The 18,574-nt window shown below is 48.2% G+C and overlaps 1 protein-coding gene across 5 annotated transcripts in view; it reads left to right on the top strand.

Annotated features, from left to right (window-relative positions):
• The window catches only part of Pitpnm3 (PITPNM family member 3), a 106,495-nt gene that overhangs the window by 25,259 nt on the left and 62,662 nt on the right, over positions 1-18,574 (top strand). For 3 of the 5 annotated variants that reach the window (XM_059271110.1, XM_059271111.1, XM_059271108.1), the window contains exons 2-3: positions 6,845-6,940; positions 16,153-16,260. In XM_059271110.1, the coding sequence (XP_059127093.1) occupies positions 16,191-16,260 (70 nt within the window). In that variant the 5' untranslated portion in view covers positions 6,845-6,940; positions 16,153-16,190. Of the gene's footprint in view, positions 1-4,357; positions 4,400-6,844; positions 6,941-16,152; positions 16,261-18,574 lie in introns of all 5 variants that reach the window. The other 2 variants (XM_059271109.1, XM_059271107.1) reach the window with 1 other exon arrangement.

The raw sequence follows: 18,574 nt of genomic DNA, 5'->3' as shown, positions 1-18,574 counted from the left end.
TGGCCTAAGGTTTGGCCCAGGAAGCATTGGCCTATACTCCTGTATCCTTCCTGTGGGGTGGCTTCTCCTTTAGCCAGGGCTCCTACGCACAGGGCAGTGTCTCCTTAAAGAGGGCACTCTGCCTTCAGCCAAGGCTGACCTGAGGTCCTTTAGGACAGAGCAGAAGGCTCCTTTCTGGCTGTGCCTGCATTTCTGTCTATTATAGATGTGGGGCCTGAGATGGAGCCAGTGATCTGAGCTGGTGGTCTGGCTTGACTCATGTAGAAGAAACTCAGGCCTGTCACAAGTTCTTAAAGACCACACTGGGCTGGAGGTAGGGGGGCTGGTGGGTCTGGAGGCAGATTGAGGATGGCTCTAACAGCCCCCTCCTGCAGGCCCAGCTTGGGACTGTGGAGTAGCAGTAGTTTCTCTGTAGGCGGGGCTTAGGTCGTCTCTTCTCCTTGATGCTGATTTCAGGTTTTAGGTAATTTTCCTCAGGTAGAGACATGCTGAGCCTGAAGGAGTCCCCTGGCAGCAGCCAGAAGTCTCTTGGGTATTCGTTCCCTGCCTTGAGTCTCGGGTCTATGGATGACAAAGTCTTCCTCCAGGCAGTGGGCTGGAAACTCTGGTGGCTGATCTCAAATCAAAATCTTGTAACAATGAAGGAAGGCTCATGATGCCCATTTGAGAGATGAGAAAAACTGAGGCTCCGAGAAGGTTAATTTGCTTTGAATTATAAAGAAGTGAGTGAAGGCAAGGTCGTGTCACTCAAAAGCCCACGCCCCAAGCTCTGTGCAGAACTTTTACCCATGCCTGGCAACTGATTGCCTGTAATGTAGGAACAGTCCTAGGAAGGCAGAGTGGAGGGTTGAGAGCGCACATCCCTCAAGGAACACACACACACACACACACACACACACACACACACACACACTTGCTTTGTGTGTCCGGTCTTTCTCATCATTCAGTTCCCAGCTTGCCTGATATCTTTTCCAAGCAGTCTCCCCCTCAGACAGCCTCCTGCGCTCTTTTCCTCCTTTGAAATATGATCTTTGCCATTGGCTAAAATCAGCGTACAGAGGGTCTGTCTGCCAACGTATCGGAGGGCTGTCCACAGACTGTCCTCTCCCAACCAGGAGTCAGTTGCTTCTTCTGAATATGTATTTTTTACATTTATTTATTTGTGTGTGTGTGTGTGTGTGTGTGTGTGTGTGTACACATGCACATGTATGTGTGTAGGCATACATTTGCCACAACTTTCAGGGAGTTGATTCTCTTCTACTGTGTGAGGTCCAGGATCAAATGCAGGTCTGCAGGCTTGGATGGCAATCACCCTTACCGGCTGAGCCATCTTGCTGACCTTGACAGCTACTTCTTAACATGACCATTCTTATAGGTTTATTTTTATTTTTCATTTTATTTAAAAAATTTTTTTTTAAAAAAGATAGAATCTCACTATGTAGCTCTGGCTGGCCTGGAACTCACTATGTACACCCAGCTGGCCCAGAACTGACAGAGATCTGTCTGCCTCTGCCTACTGAGTACTGGGATTAAAGTTTTGCCATCATACCTGGCTCCACGTTCTTTTTTATATTAGGTATATATCTTCATTAAGATTTCTATTTTGATGAAACACCATGACCCAAAAGCAAGTTGGGGAGGAAAGGGTTAATTCAGCTTACACTTCCATGTTCAGCACCAAAGGAAGTCAAGATAGGAACAGGGCAGGAACCTGGAACAGGAGCTGATGCGGAGGCCATGGAGGGTTGCTGCTTACTGGCTTGTTTCCCCTGGCTTCTTCAGCCTGCTTTCTTATAGAACCTAGGACTATGAGCCCAGGGATGGCATCACCCACCATGGGCTAGACCTTCCCCCATTAGTCACTAATTGAGAAAATGCCTCAGAGCTGGATCTCATGGAGGCATTTCCTCAACTGAGGCTCCTTCCTCTCTGATGACTCCAGCTTGTGTCAAATTGACACATGAAACCAGCCAGCACAGTATATATAGCTGGGGTCCCCAGTTACCTTTACAGAAGTGGTTTTGGGTAGACTCTACCCAATGGGAGAGAAGGCCTGGTGTCTTCTTTAAACAGACCTACAGTACACATTAAAAAGAATGCAGGCATGTAGTTTGAAAGCAAGGAAGGTGCCGGGCAGTGGTGGCGCATGCCTTTAATCACAGCACTTGGGAGGCAGAAGCAGGCGGATCTGTGAGTTCGAGGCCAGCCTGGTCTACAGAGTGAGTTCCAGGACAGCCCAGGCTACACAGAGAAACCCTGTCTCGAAAAACAAAAAAAACAAAACAAAACAGAAAAAAGAAAGGAAGGAAGAAAAAAAACAAGGAGGGTAATTGTGAATAAGTCAAAATGCACAATTGAAAATCAACTCCAAGATAAAATTTGAACACAGTGGAAGGTGAAGTTATCGACAGAGAAGAGAGCTGCTGTGAGCTGCAGAAAAAGGGAGCTGCCAGGTTGGCTCATATGCAAAACTGGCATGTGTCAGCAAGTGCTTCCCATGAGCCAGGCTGGGTAACAGACCCATGCATGTGCCTGTCTTTTCCAGGCAGTGATGATGCTGTTAGAAACACTTGCGGAAGGAAGAGGTGGAAAGGGACAGGTCTAAGTTTGTAGCACTTTCTCCCACGGGGTGATTTTTGTTCTTTAGGTGATCCAGGGGGCCTCTCGGCAGCCTCTTAGGATGTGAGCGTGGCAGAAATCCCACCCTGTCCCTTTTATTCACCACAGTGTCCCCAGCACTCCTTGCAGAGCCTGTGGGATGGATGGCAGCTTCCTTTGACGCCCACCAGCCTCTTCATTGCTCTGTTCCAGCTGGGAGAACTTGCTCCCCCTGACAGGGTCTCCCTGCTCCTGCCCCAGTGCCCTCTGGGGACCCTCGGAATGTTGCAGTGACCTCAGATGATATGGCCAGTACTGGGGGCCACTGTGAGGATGATGAGGCCTTTTCTCTTTTTCTCAGGCTGTGGCACATGCCAGAAGCAGGAGGTTGGCAGGAATGCCCATGCCTTTGCACTTGTGCATATGGTATGTATGTGAGCATCTCCATGTGCAGAGGCCTGTCACTCAACTCTGGTTATTCAAACTCAGGAACCAGAGAAACCCTAGCAACTCTCCAAATAGAGACATCACTACATAAGTGCTCACTGTTCACTGTCCCAAGTGCAGCAGTTGAATAGACAAGGATGACAACACTTTTCTTACCCCGCAAGCAAGCTCTTACTTCTTAGGAATGAAATAGACTCGGATAGTAAGGGATGTTTGTATATCGATATACAGTATGTATTCATATAGGCTATATGATAATTTTAATAACTGACACCTGTGTCTTGAGAAAACTGTATTAATGAAGTTAATGTAAGTCTGGGACAAATTTTAAATGATTTGTTGTTGTTGTTGTTGTTGTTTGAGACAGGGTTTCTCTGTGTAGCCCTGGCTGTTCTGGAACTAGCTCTGTAGACCAGGCTGGCCTCGGACTCAGAGATCTGCCTGCCTCTGCTTCCCAAGTGGTGGGATTAAAGGTGTGTGCCACCACTGCCTGGCCACTATTTTTAAATTCTTTTTTTTTTCAGATTTATTTTTATTTTCGTGTGTGTGTGTGTGTGTGTGTGTGTGTGTGTATGTATGTATGTGTGTGTGTGTCTGGGTGTGAGTCAGTGCTCAGGAGTGCAGGGCCTTTGTAGGACAAAAGAGTCAGATGCTCCTGAGCTGGAGTACAGGCAGTCCAGAGCCTCCTGATGCAGGAATGGAAGCTGGGCCCTTTGCAAGAGCTGCGTGTGTTTTTAACTTCTGATGCATCTCTCTAGCCCCACTGGTTGTGTTTTGGAGTCACAAAAATCTCTACATATATTTGAAAATGAGAAGACAATTGTATTTACCATATCACAAAAATGTTTAGGTATAAATCAAATTCCAGCTGTTTAGTTACTAGTGTGTAGGAATGCAGTGAATTCTTGCATATTAATCTCGGTTCCTGCTGTCACGCTATACTCAAGCACTAGTTCTAGTAGTTTCTCTTTCTGTGGAGTTTTTGCCTTCTGTGTAGATGATCATGTGATCTCAGAATAGACTCGGGTTTGTTTCTTGTTTTTCAATCTATATTTTCCATTTCTTTTTCTTGTCTTATTGCACTAGCCCAAAACTTCCACATACACTTGGAAAATAGTTTCATATACATGGCAGAAAGTCACACTCAGACCTCCTTTCAGTAAACCCAGGGCTTAAGGGTGGGAAACTGAGTGACTCTGTCCTGCTGAAGTTTTGAGGGGCTTCATAGAAAGTGTGGGGGCAGAAATGACTTTGCATCTAGAGAGGATTCTGCGTCGGTGCTTCCTGTGACCTCTGCCCTTTTGTGTTTCAGAATGTTCTCTCTCTTGGCTGCAAACCATAGAGCATAACCTGGGTATGTGTCTGGGAGTTTGTGCTGGGCAGGGCAGGGCAGGGCAGGGCAGGAGGGCTGGCCTCTCCAAAAACTGTTCATGCACAGGGTGGGGAGCAGTGCCAGCATCCTGCAGGTTGGTGGGATGGGGTGAGCTGGGGCTATAGCAGGTTCCCATAGAGTACATTGTAAGGTGCTCCTTGCTTGAGGCTAGGGAGGAGTCCACCTCTCATGGTTCTTGGTACCAACTGTGTTCCAGATGGACTCCTCTAGATTCAGAGGTACATTTTTTTCCCCCATGGGGGATCCTTAATCATGTTTCTTATCATACAGATGGGGAAGCTGAGGCAGGAGCATTGTTGTTATTAGCCCCCAGCCCTCTGTGGCAACAGGATGTGAGAGTCTGATGGCCAGAGCCTCTGCCCCAGGGAAGATGTACCCCACTGCATGTTGATTTTACTGTTTTTTTGTTGTTGTTTTTTACTGAACATGCACAGACTACAGGATGCAGCCTTATTTTACATATCAGTGAGGAGAAGGAATGAATGATGCTATTTAGCTCATGATGTGCCATCCCCCTAAGTCACTACCCAGTTCCAAAGATGTTAATGTGGGGAAGGTGCCTCTTAGAACTGGTAAAAGGAGACAAAAATCTTGGTAATCATATAAGATTACACACGCAGTGTTAAAGCTGAGTTTCCTCTGTCTCTTATCAAATTCCACTCCATAGAGATAAATGTTTATAAACGGCATCTTGGCATGTGTCCTCCCAAACATTTTAACACCTCTGGAAGTGTATTTATGTAATAATTACTGTTCCAAACACTTGATCTTTGCAAGACATGATGCTAAGCTTTTCAATGCATTTTGTTTAATCTTTGCAATAAGCTCATAAAGCTGGCATGGACTAGCCCCACAGTATAGATGAAGAAACCAAGGCACAGAGAGGAGAGGCAATTCACTTGACATCACACAGCTTCTAAGAGGCAAGGCCTGAGCTTGAACCCAGGCCCGAGCCCTTAACCGACATGCCGCACATATCCCTCAGTATGCAGGTGTATGTAATTTTTAAAAATGAGGTCAAAAGAGTGTTCTGGAACTTTCTTGTGTATTTCTCCTAACCATACTTCATGGGCATCTTTCCATGTCAGCACCTAAAGCACTACTTCATTCTTTCAACAGTTGCTGGGAATCTCATATGGCTGTGTATGGATGTGTATAGCTCATCTCCTGAACATGAGCACTGGGGTTTCTCTTGCAGTATTGGTATCACTTGAAATACCATGATGAACAAGTTATGCCTCTGTCTTTGGGAACTTCCGCAGGAAAATTACCAGGTTGATTTTCTTCTACCACTTCCATGGTTTTCATTCTCAAGCCAGATTGCAATCTACCTGCAATCTCTTGCATCTCACAGGCCTTGGAGTGTGTATGCAGAGGGCTTCATGTGCATGCTGGTCCCATGGGAGCCCCAAAGTGCTGAACAGAGAGGAGAACTAGAGAGTGGGGGGGGGGAGGGGGGCGGGGGGGGAGTAGGTGCCAGCTGTGTTCTTGCCCTACTTCCCTTTGACCCCAGGGCAGGAAGTAAGATGGGGCAGAGTTTGGTGTAAGGGACCACTCTCAGTGTCCATGTTTCCTCTCTGCTCTGGGGGGCCCTTAGCCCTGCATGCTGCTCTCTGAGGAAACTGAGAGTAGCTGCTGCCGTTTCTGAGCCTCTTGAAACTCGAGCACTGAGTATAGACTTTCTTATCCATTCAGTTGGAGATTGATTGTCTGCAGTGGGGAAACTGAGGCTGGGATGGACAGGGAATGGCTTTTCAGATGGCTAATGGCAGAGACAGGACACATCCTCAGTCATGTCCCTCCTCACTCGGATGTGGGTAGGGCTGAGTCCTGTCATGGCCTGCATGTGCTGTGTGTGGCTGACGTCTTTGGTGGTCAGCAGGATGCCTGGTCTTCCCATGTGACTCTGGCCAGTGAAATGTGAACAGAGCATGCCATTTCTGGGCAGAAGAGTTTAAAACTGGGCATGATGTTCTGCGTTTCCTTGCTTCACTGGACCTTGACATCTCATGTGGAGATGGTGACATCATAAGGTGGTGGCCCCTTGGAGCGAGAATGATGAGAAGAGTCTTATCTGACCCGTGGAAGTGGAAGTGAATCAGTGCTGCTATAAAGAGCTGAGATAATTTATTACCATGGCTCAGTGTCTGCTGACCAATACACTGTCTCCTTGGCTAGGTCTCTCATCTTCCCCTCAACTCTTTCCCTGTGGAGCTTCCTCAGAGAGAGTTTTTGGACTTAACTGAAAACCCTGTGGTGAGAAGGATTAGTGTGGTCTGAGGCTACAGAGGGGGAGAACTCAGACCTGGAGGATGTAGCGGACCTTTATCTGAGGGGCCTGGGACTGACCCCACTGTAGTGGGTCATTCTCTTAGTCTTGACTAACACATATGATCTCTTTGGTAGGTGGCCCTTCCCCGGGTGGCAGTGCCCCCTGGCACCTTCGGAATGTCCTCAGTGATTCGGTGGAGAGTTCAGATGATGAATTCTTTGATGCTAGAGGTGAGTGAGCTCCCTCTCCACACCACCAGTTGGGTGACCCTTGGAGAAGTCCTAAAAAGTGGATGCCTGCTGAGGACTGGTACCTTCTCCACCCACACTTGCAGTTTCACACCCCATACTTAGACAATGGGTGGGATTTGGAATATTGTTTAAAGCTCCTAATGTGTGCAAGGTGGTTGGGAGACCATGGAGTACGGTGGTTTTGATTGCTGCCCTCATCACCATATAGTCTAGCGAGAGAGGCAAACGTCACGAGACGCTACAAAGGTCACTGATGGGAGTGATGTCATCAAGAAAAATGTACCATCTGACATGAGGGAGAATGCAGCCAGGGCACCGGCCTTGATGTGGGCAGGGTACCCTTTCTGCAGAGGTGGGAAGGAGGAGCTTGTCAGGTGAGGAGAAGAAAGAGGCTTCCAGACAGATGTGGCGGCAGGTACGGTGGCTCCGAATTAGGAAAGACTGAGGAATATTTTGGCTCTGAAGGGAGGCCCATGTGGTGGTGGTGGTTGGAGGTGGTGCGCTAAGGGGAAAGGAGGGATGGATGAGACTGGTCCGGGATGCCTTCAGTATCTACGTGGCTTCTAAGACAGGCCTCACAGATAGGAAGAGAGCCACCAGTGATGCTCAGGGGAGCCGTGACAGATAGTGGGCATCCAAACGACATCCAGAGGGACCCCAAGAGTGGCATTTCAGGTGGAGGGAGCACAGGCGCCAAGGTGTGATTGTACCAGGCAGATGCAGGGGTGGGAGGCGAGTCAGGCTGGAATTAGGAGAGAAGAGAGGTTAGTCGTGCTGAGCCAGGCTGGGTGCGAGTGGTAAAAAAACCCTGCTAGCCTGACCCTGGCTGAAGAAGGTCCTGGTGCCTTCTAGCCTTGTTGGTCCCACCCTGGGACATCACCAAGGCTAAGGTGTTGACTTATGTGGAATGGGGCTAGTTTAAAATGCCTGTTAAACATGATCTTGAAGACAGACAGATGGTGCTAGACAGCATCTAGACCCAGAACAGGTCAGCGGGGACTGGCCTGAACATGACCCTGACTTTGGCTTCAGGTATGCCTTTCCCCTTCTTGGGGGCTCAGTTTCCCCTATCAGTTCTGTATATCCCCAGTTGGAGAATATTTCCCAAATATTGGGGTTCAGGAGATTTTGGGGGGAAACTGGCTGGATGCCAGTGGCTATCCCCACTCAAGGCTTCCTCATCCTTGGCTCTGGGCAGGGAAACCTCTCCCCAATGCTGTCCCTAAACCAGCCCGTTGGGGGCTCATTTCCCATCTTCCCTTGGTGTCTGATTGGAGTGGCTGCCAGGGCTGCGTTTCTCCATAGCAACTAGCCCACAGTGTGACAACACAGCTTCAATATTTTGATACGCAGAAGAGTTTCATTTCAATATTGCTGCAGTTCATCAGGGCTGTGTGTCCCTAGCTGCTGTGATGGCATGCTGCAGAGGCAAGCGTCTGTGGGTGGCACCGGGTCAAATGTGTCTTGGGCCTGCTGACCCATCTCCCCTGTGAACAGCCGGAGATCCTTCCTGCCCCCATCCCTGGGACCTCTGTCTCTCAGCTGTGTCTGCTCTCCCCTCCGCAATCTCCGTGAACTTGGCCTTCCCATGCGCTCCCCTGTCTCCGCGGCATATCTTTGTTCCTTCCTCCCTTTGTCTTGTCAGCTCCTTCTTTTCTCTCCCTCAGGGCGTGGCCTCAAACCCAGATCAGATAAGAGCTGGGATGCCCCTCAAGGTCTTTGATGTGTGTATTTGTGTGCAACATGTCGCACATGTGATATGTTTATGTGTAAATGTGTTCGTGCATAGACAATAGAAGTCAACCTCGAGGGTCGTTCTTCAGATGCCGTCTACCTTGGTTTTGGAGACAGGGTCTTTCATTGGCTTGAGGAACAGCAATTAGACTAGCCGGGCTAGTCAAAGAGTCCCAGAGACCCACTTGTCTCCATCTCCCCAGCTCTGGGATTACAGATTACCCAGCCTTTTACATGGGTGTTGGGGATCAAACCAAGTCACTCACACAGCAAGCATGTTACTAAGCTAAGCCGTCTTCACAGTCTGATCCCATTTTACAAGGTGAGAAACTGAGGCAGGTGATTTATTTAGGGCTTCAGACTGTAGCAGAGCAAGGGGGTAGAATTCTTCCTCATGTACCCCTTCTTTCTCAGGTATTTATTGAGTATATGTTCAATCAGTGTTGATCACCACCCTCAGTGTAGAGATTGAAGACAGACCACATTCCAGTCCTCATGGAGCTTTGCCTTAGATAACAGTGGAATGGGAGAAGAAAATGCACAAGCTAATAAAATTCATCAGGAATTGCTATGAAAACAACACAAAGCCATAGGCACTTCATCGCAGAGGACGTTCGAGTGGCAAACACACACATGAAAAGTTGCTCAATACCGTCACTCATCAAGGAAAGGCAAATCAAAACTGGAGAGAGGACTGGAAGGGTGGCTCAGCTGGTAATGTGTTTACTTTGCAAGTGCAGGGACCTGAGTTCAATCCCCAGCAATCCACTTACCTGGAGACACCAGGCATTGTTGTAGTCCTGGAACTGTGGAGACCAAGAAATGAGTCCTTGGGGCTCGCTGTCCAGCCAGTCTAGTCTAATTGATGAGCTCCGGGCCAGTGAGGGGCTCTGTCTCAAGGAAGCAGATTGTGTTCCTGATGATGATACTAAAGTTGTCCTCTGCTCTTCACATACACGTGTATATGCATGCATGTGTACACGCACACATTAAAAAACAAAAACAAAAACCCCAAACCTGTAAAGATGGGTTGGTGAGATGGCTCAGGAGGTAAAGTTGCTTGTTGCCAAGCTTGATGGCCTGAGTTTGATCCTGGGAACCAAGATGGTGGAAGCAGAGAACCATCTCCTGAGAGATGCCCTCTGACCTCCACATGTGTTCTGTGGAACAAGTCCCTCTCCAGATGCACACAAAATAAACAAATATAAATATAGTGGATTGTTTAAACGGCAGTGATACCACTATGTACCTATTAGAATGGTTTATTAAAATAACCGGCTGAAATGTGGAAGAACTGGTCGTTTCAAACTATTCTGGGAGGGAATGAACAATTTTAGAACATTGATGGCAGCTACAAGGGGGGATGGGAGATGTAGCCCAATGTGAAGTCTCCCAGCATGTCCAAGGGCCCGGGCTTCATCCTGTCCTACAACCCTTCTACTTCTAGGTGTTTACTTAAATTAAGGGGCATGTTATGCCCGCTTAACTTCTTCTAGTCCCAATCTGAAAACATCCCAAGTGAAAACCAGTGAGCGAATGGATAAACAAAGTCTGAGCTAGAAGAAAGGAATGAGCTGAAGCATGCAATCCTGTGGACAACATCAGAATAAGTCACCCTGACAGAAGACAAGTCCGACTGGAGCTGAGCACACTGTGTGACTGCCCTGACCAAAAAAAAAAAAAAAACTCTAGAAAATGCCAAGGCACCCCCAGGGACAGGAGCAGATGAACGGCTCCTCAGAGTGGGAAGGAGGGGAGGAAAATAACAGGAGAAAACCGAGTGTGATGAGTTCGCAATTACTGCCTTGCAGTATCTACAGTTGTCAAAACAGCACGTTATCTGTTTCATTTAATTCATTAATTCATTTCTCCCAAAATTTTGTTAGTAGGTTCAAATTTACACCATAAAAAAGAATGAAAGTTAAAGGCATCGAGATCAAAATGTAAACTGTTTTGGGATTGCTATTCTTGTGGTCTGTGATGTCCAGGCACATTCCTTCACTGAGTTGAGAAGTACCTACAAGTTTGGGCCTCCTCTCTGGCATCTAAGTACCCACCCCTCCTTTGATGAATATGCATGAACAAGCTGGGCTTGGCCTTTACAGGGCCAGTGGCTGGGAAATGAGGGATCTGGAGCCTGATTATATTTGGGCACCCTGGCACTGGGAAGTCTAACCAAGAACAAGGCAAAGAGACACCCTCCCCCTCCCAGGATGTCAAACTTCTGTCCTTTCTCTATTCTCTTCTTCTTGATACTTAGGGTTAGGCTAATACCTCCGTCTCTGCTTCACTTAAGGCTGGAGCCTGTAGACCTGGATGCTGGGCAGCATAGTCCATTCATGGTTGTAGCCCCCTGCCTCCCATAGCAACTAGGAGAAAGTGGTGCTGGGGTTAATAAACCCATTTTACAGAAGACTCTAAGGCAAGGTCAGGTCTCATAGCTGATGGGGAGCTTAGGCCAAGTCTTCCCTCCTTGGTTGGATTTCTGCTGTGAGCACATGGACTCCCAGAGACTCCAAGTTGGAACAAGAGGGAGAAGAAAGCCTGGGGTCTGAGGGCCCAGGTCTTCATCATGGTAGTGCCACTGAATGGCTGCTCTCTGAGCTCAGGCATGTCTCAAAACCCCTGGCTGGAGTCTTCCTCTAGAAGACAATAGGAATGTAGCCATTCAGCCCATAGATGAAGAGGAAGGAGGCCACGGGGAGTAAAGTGGTGGTTGCTAGACAGAGGAACTATTATAGATGCAAACCACAGGGGTCTCTTAGGCCCTGCCCTCATCCCATATTAGGGGAAGGGAGGGAGGGAGCGCCACGATGCTGCCTTGAAGTTTCTGGGGGTGGGTAGAGTGGAGCCCATCATCAAGGTGAGGGAGAATGAGTAGAGTATAGAAAAGTTCAGGAGATCAGGTCTGTGTTAGTGCAAGGTGAAGGTGAGGACCAAGAAACAAGCACTCGGGTCCTTAGAAAGACTTTTTGTGGGCCTGGTGTGGATGGTATTGGACAACCAAGTAGAGAAGGTAACAAGTCCTCTGTTTCATGAGCTGGAGGCTCAGGACAGTCCCTGAGCCCTGGGAAGGAAGAAAGGCTTCCTGATAGCTCTGGAGGCTGGGCTGACAGGGCACTCCCAGGCTTTGTCAGGGGCAGAGTGGTGCTGGAGCTAAGGTTAGAGTTGTGCTGATGATGAGTGAGGCTCAGCATGGAGCTTAGCATGGGGAGGAATCAGAGCTCCATGATGTAGTTGCTACAGCGGTGTCTGCACCAGAGGCTACCTGGGTATGGGAATTAGCATGCAAAGGAACAAACACACAATTCCCATGGCAGTCATGCCCATGTTTTCTCTGGGGTTCTGTGGGGGTTGTGGGGAGGCAGCTATACGGGGAGGAAATGTGGAGGGAGGCCAGAGATGGGCCTTGTAGTCCCTCTGTTAGGAAACACTCCAAAAGGAGCCATTTGCATGCTGTGCATTCTCTCCCCACTTCGTCCCCGTGTGTGTGTGTGTGTGTGTGTGTGTGTGTGTGTGTGTGTGTGTGTGTTCTCAGGGCCTTGTAGGGGACAAAGCTCGTTGTTTCCAGAGTGAATATCTGAAGGCTGAATGTGGAGAGCGGGGACAGGCCAGAATTCCAGAGGGAGGAAAAGGCAAGAGACAAAGCATTGTGGAAGGGTGGGCAAGTGGAGAGGGAGGACAGGGCAGAGGCAGAGTGACAGCGAGGGGGAACGACCCAGGGGGGAGTCAGGAAAGGAAGCAGGAGGGAGAGAGGACACACACACACACACACACACACACACACACACACACACAGAGACAGAGACAGAGACAGAGAGACAGGGAGAGAGACAGAGCTGAGGCCGGGTGGTGGTGGTGGTGGTGCTGGAGGTACATCAGACAGCCAGTGATCTGGAAGAGGAGGGGCAAAGGGCAGGAAAGCCTCGAATATGGAGTGAAGACTCTAAGGAGGAGGAGACAAGATCCTGCAGAAGAAAGGGAACTCCAAGGACATGAGAGAGATTAAGGAGGCTTTTCCAGTCAGAGAAAAGGAGAGACCCAGAGGGAGGGGAGGGGACAGATTCTAGGGTGCGGTAGAACAGGGGGGAGAGTACAGGGAGTCTGAGAGAGACAGAGGCAAGTTCACAGACCACAAGAGGTACAGGCTTATGGGAAGAGAACCCCAGAGAGCCCATCTTCAGGGGCTGGGGACTGCAAACCAGGCAGGAGGGATCATGCTGAGTTTGTGAGAGAAAGGTATCTGACAGAAGACCAGACGAGAGACCAAGGGAGTTGAGCCACACAGGGAAGGAGGGAGAGAGAGACAGAGGAACAGTGGTTGCACAGAAGTCAGCATGCTGGGAGCTCCGGAGCTCTGGCTGACCCCAAGGGCACTGACAGCCTCACATACAGCCCTGGGATGGAACCCCCAGCATCGTAGGAAACACTAGTGTGTACTGAGCACCTACCTGGCACTGGACCTGGCACTTTGCTCTCTGGTCTTCCCACATCGGAGTTCTTTATGGTGGTGTCCTTCACATCACTGGCTTCCTGTGGGACAGAGGTCACATCCTACACACACAGTGTATACTTAGGAGTCTGTTTGCTATAGGATGGTTGTTGGAGTGGGCAAAGGAATACCTGCTTACTTGGGTAACGAACTGAGCCAAGAGACAGAATTAAGGCATGTGCCACTCTGCCTGGCTTTAACCTCTTTGTGGTTCGGCCTTCTCAAGGATAATGCCACCTTACATTTTTGCACAGGGTTTTAGCTTGTGTAGTTCTTTCAAGTTTATTATATTATTATCCCTGAGTTGGAGAGCTACAGGTTTTATTGCCATTTGAGGGACAAGAAAGCAGAAATACCAGTGTGTGTGTGTGTGTGTGTGTGTGTGTGTGTGTGTGTGTGTGTGTGTGTGCAGAAACAAAGCTCACATACAATCGGCACCAGAAGCTGTATCAGAGCTCTGCCCAGAATTAGATGCCACTTACAGGTATGAACTTGTCCCCAGAAGAGCACACCTGGCTGAGGAAGCTGTCCAGGTGTGGGGGGCCAACCAGTGCAGGATATCCAGGACAGGGTATTGGGAGGGTAGAATGTGAGGGCAGGGCTTTCTTTACCCTTTTTTGTGAGTCAGGTTCTCACTATGTAGCCTAGGTTGGCCTCAAACTTAATGATCCTTCTGCCACAGCCTCCCAAGTGCTGGAATTACAGATGCATACCACAATGGCAGGCTTAGGGACATCTCTGTTTACACCAATGCCCAGTATATCTGGTTTTGAATCCAGGTGCTAGGCAGAACTCTTGAGGAAGGATTATTCAAATTCTGTTTGCTTCAATTTCCTTGTCTACAAAATAAAGATAGTAATCATTGTTTCTTGTTGTTGTTGTTGTGTGTGTGTGTGGATGTTGTGTTGTGTTTGTGAGGTGCATATACTTGTTACTGTGGGTTTGTTCATGTGTATGTGCATGTGGAGACCAGAGGTTGATGTTAGGTATCTTATTTGATGACTCCCCATCTTTACTTTTTGAGACAGGGTCTGTCGCTATACCTGAAACTTGATTTGGCAAGGCTGTCTCATCCAGCAGATTCAGGACCCACTGTCTCTGCCCCGTAACTTCCAGCACTGGGGTTACAGGCATGTGATGCTCTTCTTCTTCCTCTTCCTCTTCCTCTTCCTCCTCTTCTTCTTTTTTTTTTTTTTTGGTTTTTTTTTTTTTTGGTTTTTCGAGACAGAGTTTCTCTGTGTAGCATTGCGCCTTTCCTGGAACTCACTCTGTAGCCCAGGCTGGCCTTGAACTCACAGAGATCCTCCTGCCTCTGCCTCCCAAGTCCTCCTCCTCTTCTTCTCTTCTTCTTCATCTTCCTCCTCTTCCTCTTCTTCTTCCTCCTCTTCCTCTTCTTCTTCCTCTTCCTCTTCTTCTCTTCTCTCCTCCTCCTCCTCCTTCCTCTTCCTCTAGGTTATGGTAATCTGAACTCAAGTCTGCATGCTTGTGTAGCAGGACTTTACTGACAGAGCCATTCCTAGCCCTATTATTGGTCCCATTTTTATGAGAATTGAATTAGTTGTCTTTTTGCTTTTGCTTTATGTGGTTTGAGAGAGGGTCTTATGGAGTCCAGGCTGGTCTTGAATTCACTATGTAACCAAAACTGCCTTGAACTTCTGAATGCTAGGATTGCAGACATGCACCACCACATTCTAGCTTGTGTATTAATATTTGTAAATCATGTATACCAATATCACTAGTAAAAGTTTCATAAGGACTGTTAAGTTAATCAAATAAATAACACAATAAGGCAGGAGGCATTTTTCAGAGATGAGATCTGGATTACTGAGTGCTAGCGTGAGTCAGAACGCTGGACAGCTCCCAAAACTTTCAGTCCACCATATTGGTTGCTGGAGAAACCCTCTGCCAGAAACGCAGATATCAGCGTTTAGTCTTCATTATCCTGAACCCGGGGATTCTCCTCAACACCCTTGCTGTCTGTGATGTGAAGGAAGCCGCAGAGCTCTTCACCACGAGGGCTCATTTTGGGGTGGGTAGTGGCAGTGAGAAGTGTGTGTGTGTTCCCACAGGTGTGCTCTTATAGAAACATTCCTTCTCATGAGGGACTGTGTCACATGTGTAGTGTTGGAGATGGGGGACCCAGAAAGCTTGTGTGTGGTGTGGACAGGGGATATGGCCCCACTGCTTCTTCCCAGAATAATCATTAAGGACAGAGACAGGACTAGGGAGAGTTGAGCAGGGAATGGAAACATTAAAAGGTTCCTGCAGTTGAGATGAGAGCCAAGGTCTCCATATAGCTCATGCGGCTTAGAACCAGGAGACTTTCCATACTCTTACCTCAGAGCTGCTCCAGCACCCCTCCACCTCCAACCAGCCTAAGCCCTGCTGATGAATGACTTGTCAGGAGAAGAAATGAGCATAATGGCTCTTATCTCCGGGCAACCCTTCACCTCATCTGATCCTCCCCAGAACTCTGTGAGTTGGACATTGCCTGTCTCATTTTACTCATGGGAAAATGGAGGTTCGTAGAAGTCCAGTCACATTCCTGAAGAAAAACTACGGACAAATAATGAGGTTTTTGGTCCTTTCTTTCTAAGAAATGCCAGTCTCAGTGCTAGGAGTGGATGACTGCCTCGTTGTCACTTTCATTGGCTATAGCACATAGGACCCTGGTGAGTCACAGCGTCAGGCATGGTTGCAGTGACAAATTCCTCAATAGTTTAGTCCTGCTAGAGAAGATACTTTCAGTAGCTGAAGTCTTGGGTGGAGGATGAAGCTCAATGGTAGAACACTTGTCTGGCATGTGCAAGGCCCTGGGTTCCATCTCTAGCACTGCAAAAAAAAAAAAATGTTCAAGTCCATTTCAACTTATGGGTGAAATGAGAACTCCTCCAGACATCAGTTCTGATGAGGGCCTCCTATACCCAACCCTGTCTGCTAACATCCTTCTCTCCCCTTCCCTCAGAGGAGGTGGCTGAAGGGAAGAATGCCATCCTTATTGGAATGAGCCAGTGGAGCTCCAATGACCTGGTGGAGCAGATTGAGACCATGGGGAAGCTGGATGAACATCAAGGTGAGCCTCTGCCTCTCCCAAGGCCTGGCTGTGCATGTGTGTGTGTTACAGGGTGGGGGTGGCGGCTGCCCATTGTGCCTGGGAACTATAGGACTCTCTGAGGGGCCATCTGTGGGGCTGCCTGGGACAAAACAACTCCAGGACACTTCAACAGGATACTTCCTTTTTTCATAGAGTGGCACTCAGGGGCCATGGATGATTAAGGGCAATCTAGGTCAAACTGTTAGAGTTTTAGGTCTATGAGGTTGAGATCTTTTAGATAAGATAGGCTACCAAGAACTAACCCACTCACAAGATCTTCATGAATCCATTCCCAAGGCAGTCACAGCCCAATCACTTCCTACCAGACTCCATCTTTAAGAGGCTCCACTGTCTCCATGCTATTACACTTGGGACTATGCTCCCATCGTATGAACCTTTGGGAACAGACACACTCAATCCCTTACATTCATATCGTTTTTCCAATCCTTTCTTGGCCTTGACACTAGACACTTTTAGTCTGGGCAAGCCAGAGTTGATAAGTAGCCATAGCCATCCTATCAGGAGCTGTCCAAAGAAGGTGGTGTTGGCCCAGCCCAAGAAAATGGCCATCTTGCCCCAGTACTCACTCCTTGTCTTATCCCACATCTCTTCTACTTTGGGTCAGAGCTTGTTCCATGCAGAAGTACCTATCCTGAGAGATGAGCAGGCTCAAGCTATTGTTTTCATTTCATGAATGAAGAAGCTATGAGAAGCTCGGTCCCGGCCTTATTTAAGGTCCTTCTAGGCTGGGACACCGTCTCTAAATTGGCCTTAGGGGCCAGATGAAGACTGGATCCTTCCTTGAATGTGAAAGTAGTCTAGGGACTTGGTCCTACTGGTGTGGGAGACAGTGCTCCAGCCATGTATTTTCAGATGGGTCCTCAGTCTGCTCTTTGCTTCGCCCCAGGAGCTCAGAAGGAATCCAGAATGGGTCACCTATTCTGGATCCCCCTCTCCAGCCCTGCTTGGTAGCCACAAAAGAGACAAACCTAGGTTTGTGCTCATCACTCAGTTGGCCTTCCCTCCCCACTTCCACCCCCACCTGTCTGCTAAGGCTTGTGTGACTCAGACCCAGTGTGAGCTCAGCAGGGGTGAGGGAGAAGCAGTGTGAACTGTGAGGGTGGGAGGGTGGTGGAGGGAGAAGTGGATGGGAGAAGGAAACAGAAGGGAGGTTCATGGGTCAGGCAGAGCCTCTGAAGTGTAAGGTCTGCACAGGAGCCTCAGGCCTGCCACTTCCCAGTACCTCTCCCAGTCTGGGTTTCTTCAGCTGCAGTGTGGGGGAATGAGTAATAAGGGTGTGAGAATTATGAGATAATACTTGCAAAAATGCACGCAGGTCATGATGATGGAGTGAGCAATCTTGCATTTCATCAGTATCTTGCTGCCTGCTCCAAGCTTTCTACCCTTCCACTCACGTGCCATCCCAGGAACCCCTTACATGGTAGAGCCTGGCTGATCACCCTACCTCCAGCCAAGACCTCTTAGGAGCTCCAGACATCCTGTCTGCATGACTAAAAGACCCCTCATGCTCTGCAACTTCTGAATGCAGCTGACCTTCCTCCGCCCCTTGAATGATCTTTTGCATTCCATCTCTCTTCTGTCCATCACCGTTTCTATCATGCCACGCAGGCACTTCTTGGCTGTCCTAATATCCAGACTTTGAGGATGCTTACTCTGGGGAGAGTGTACCTGTGCTCCTGGGTTACACTTCTTCTTCTTTTTTGTTTTTTAAAATATGTCTTGGTCACCCAGTTGTCTGTTCTGTGGATTTCTTCATGTCCTAGAACATGCACATGTCCCCAGAGAGACTGGTTTTGCATGCTTCCTCTCTTTTTCTTTTTTTGATTTTATAAGACAGGGTCTCTCTATGTGGTCCTTGCTCTTCTGGGACTCACTCTGTAGACCAGGCTGTCTCAAACTCACAGATATCTGCCTGCCTCTGCCTCCTGAGTGCTGGTATTAAAGGTGTGTGCCACCATATCTAGCTGGTCTTGTTTTTCTTTCTCTGAACTGGAGGGTTTCACTCACCTTGAATATTTTTATGCTAAATTTACAGTTCATGGTTTCTATTCCCCATGGGTGATATAAATTTAGACCCCACACCCATAAGTGGCATAAGCGTAGGGTGTTAATTACTCATGTGTGACTTTTTCTTTCTCACTGTCTGTGAATGTTTTTTTTGCTGCTGCCCCAAAGGAATGATGTCTGAGCATGTGTGTATGTGTATGTGAGTTTGTGTGTATGTATGTTATATGTGTACATGTATGTGTTTGTGTGTATGCTTATGTTGTGT

This window comes from Peromyscus eremicus, chromosome 8a, assembly GCF_949786415.1.
Source record: "Peromyscus eremicus chromosome 8a, PerEre_H2_v1, whole genome shotgun sequence".
Lineage (NCBI taxonomy): Eukaryota > Metazoa > Chordata > Mammalia > Rodentia > Cricetidae > Peromyscus > Peromyscus eremicus.
Note: the sequence above shows the minus strand (reverse complement) of the source record. Positions and strands in the feature narration are given on the sequence as shown.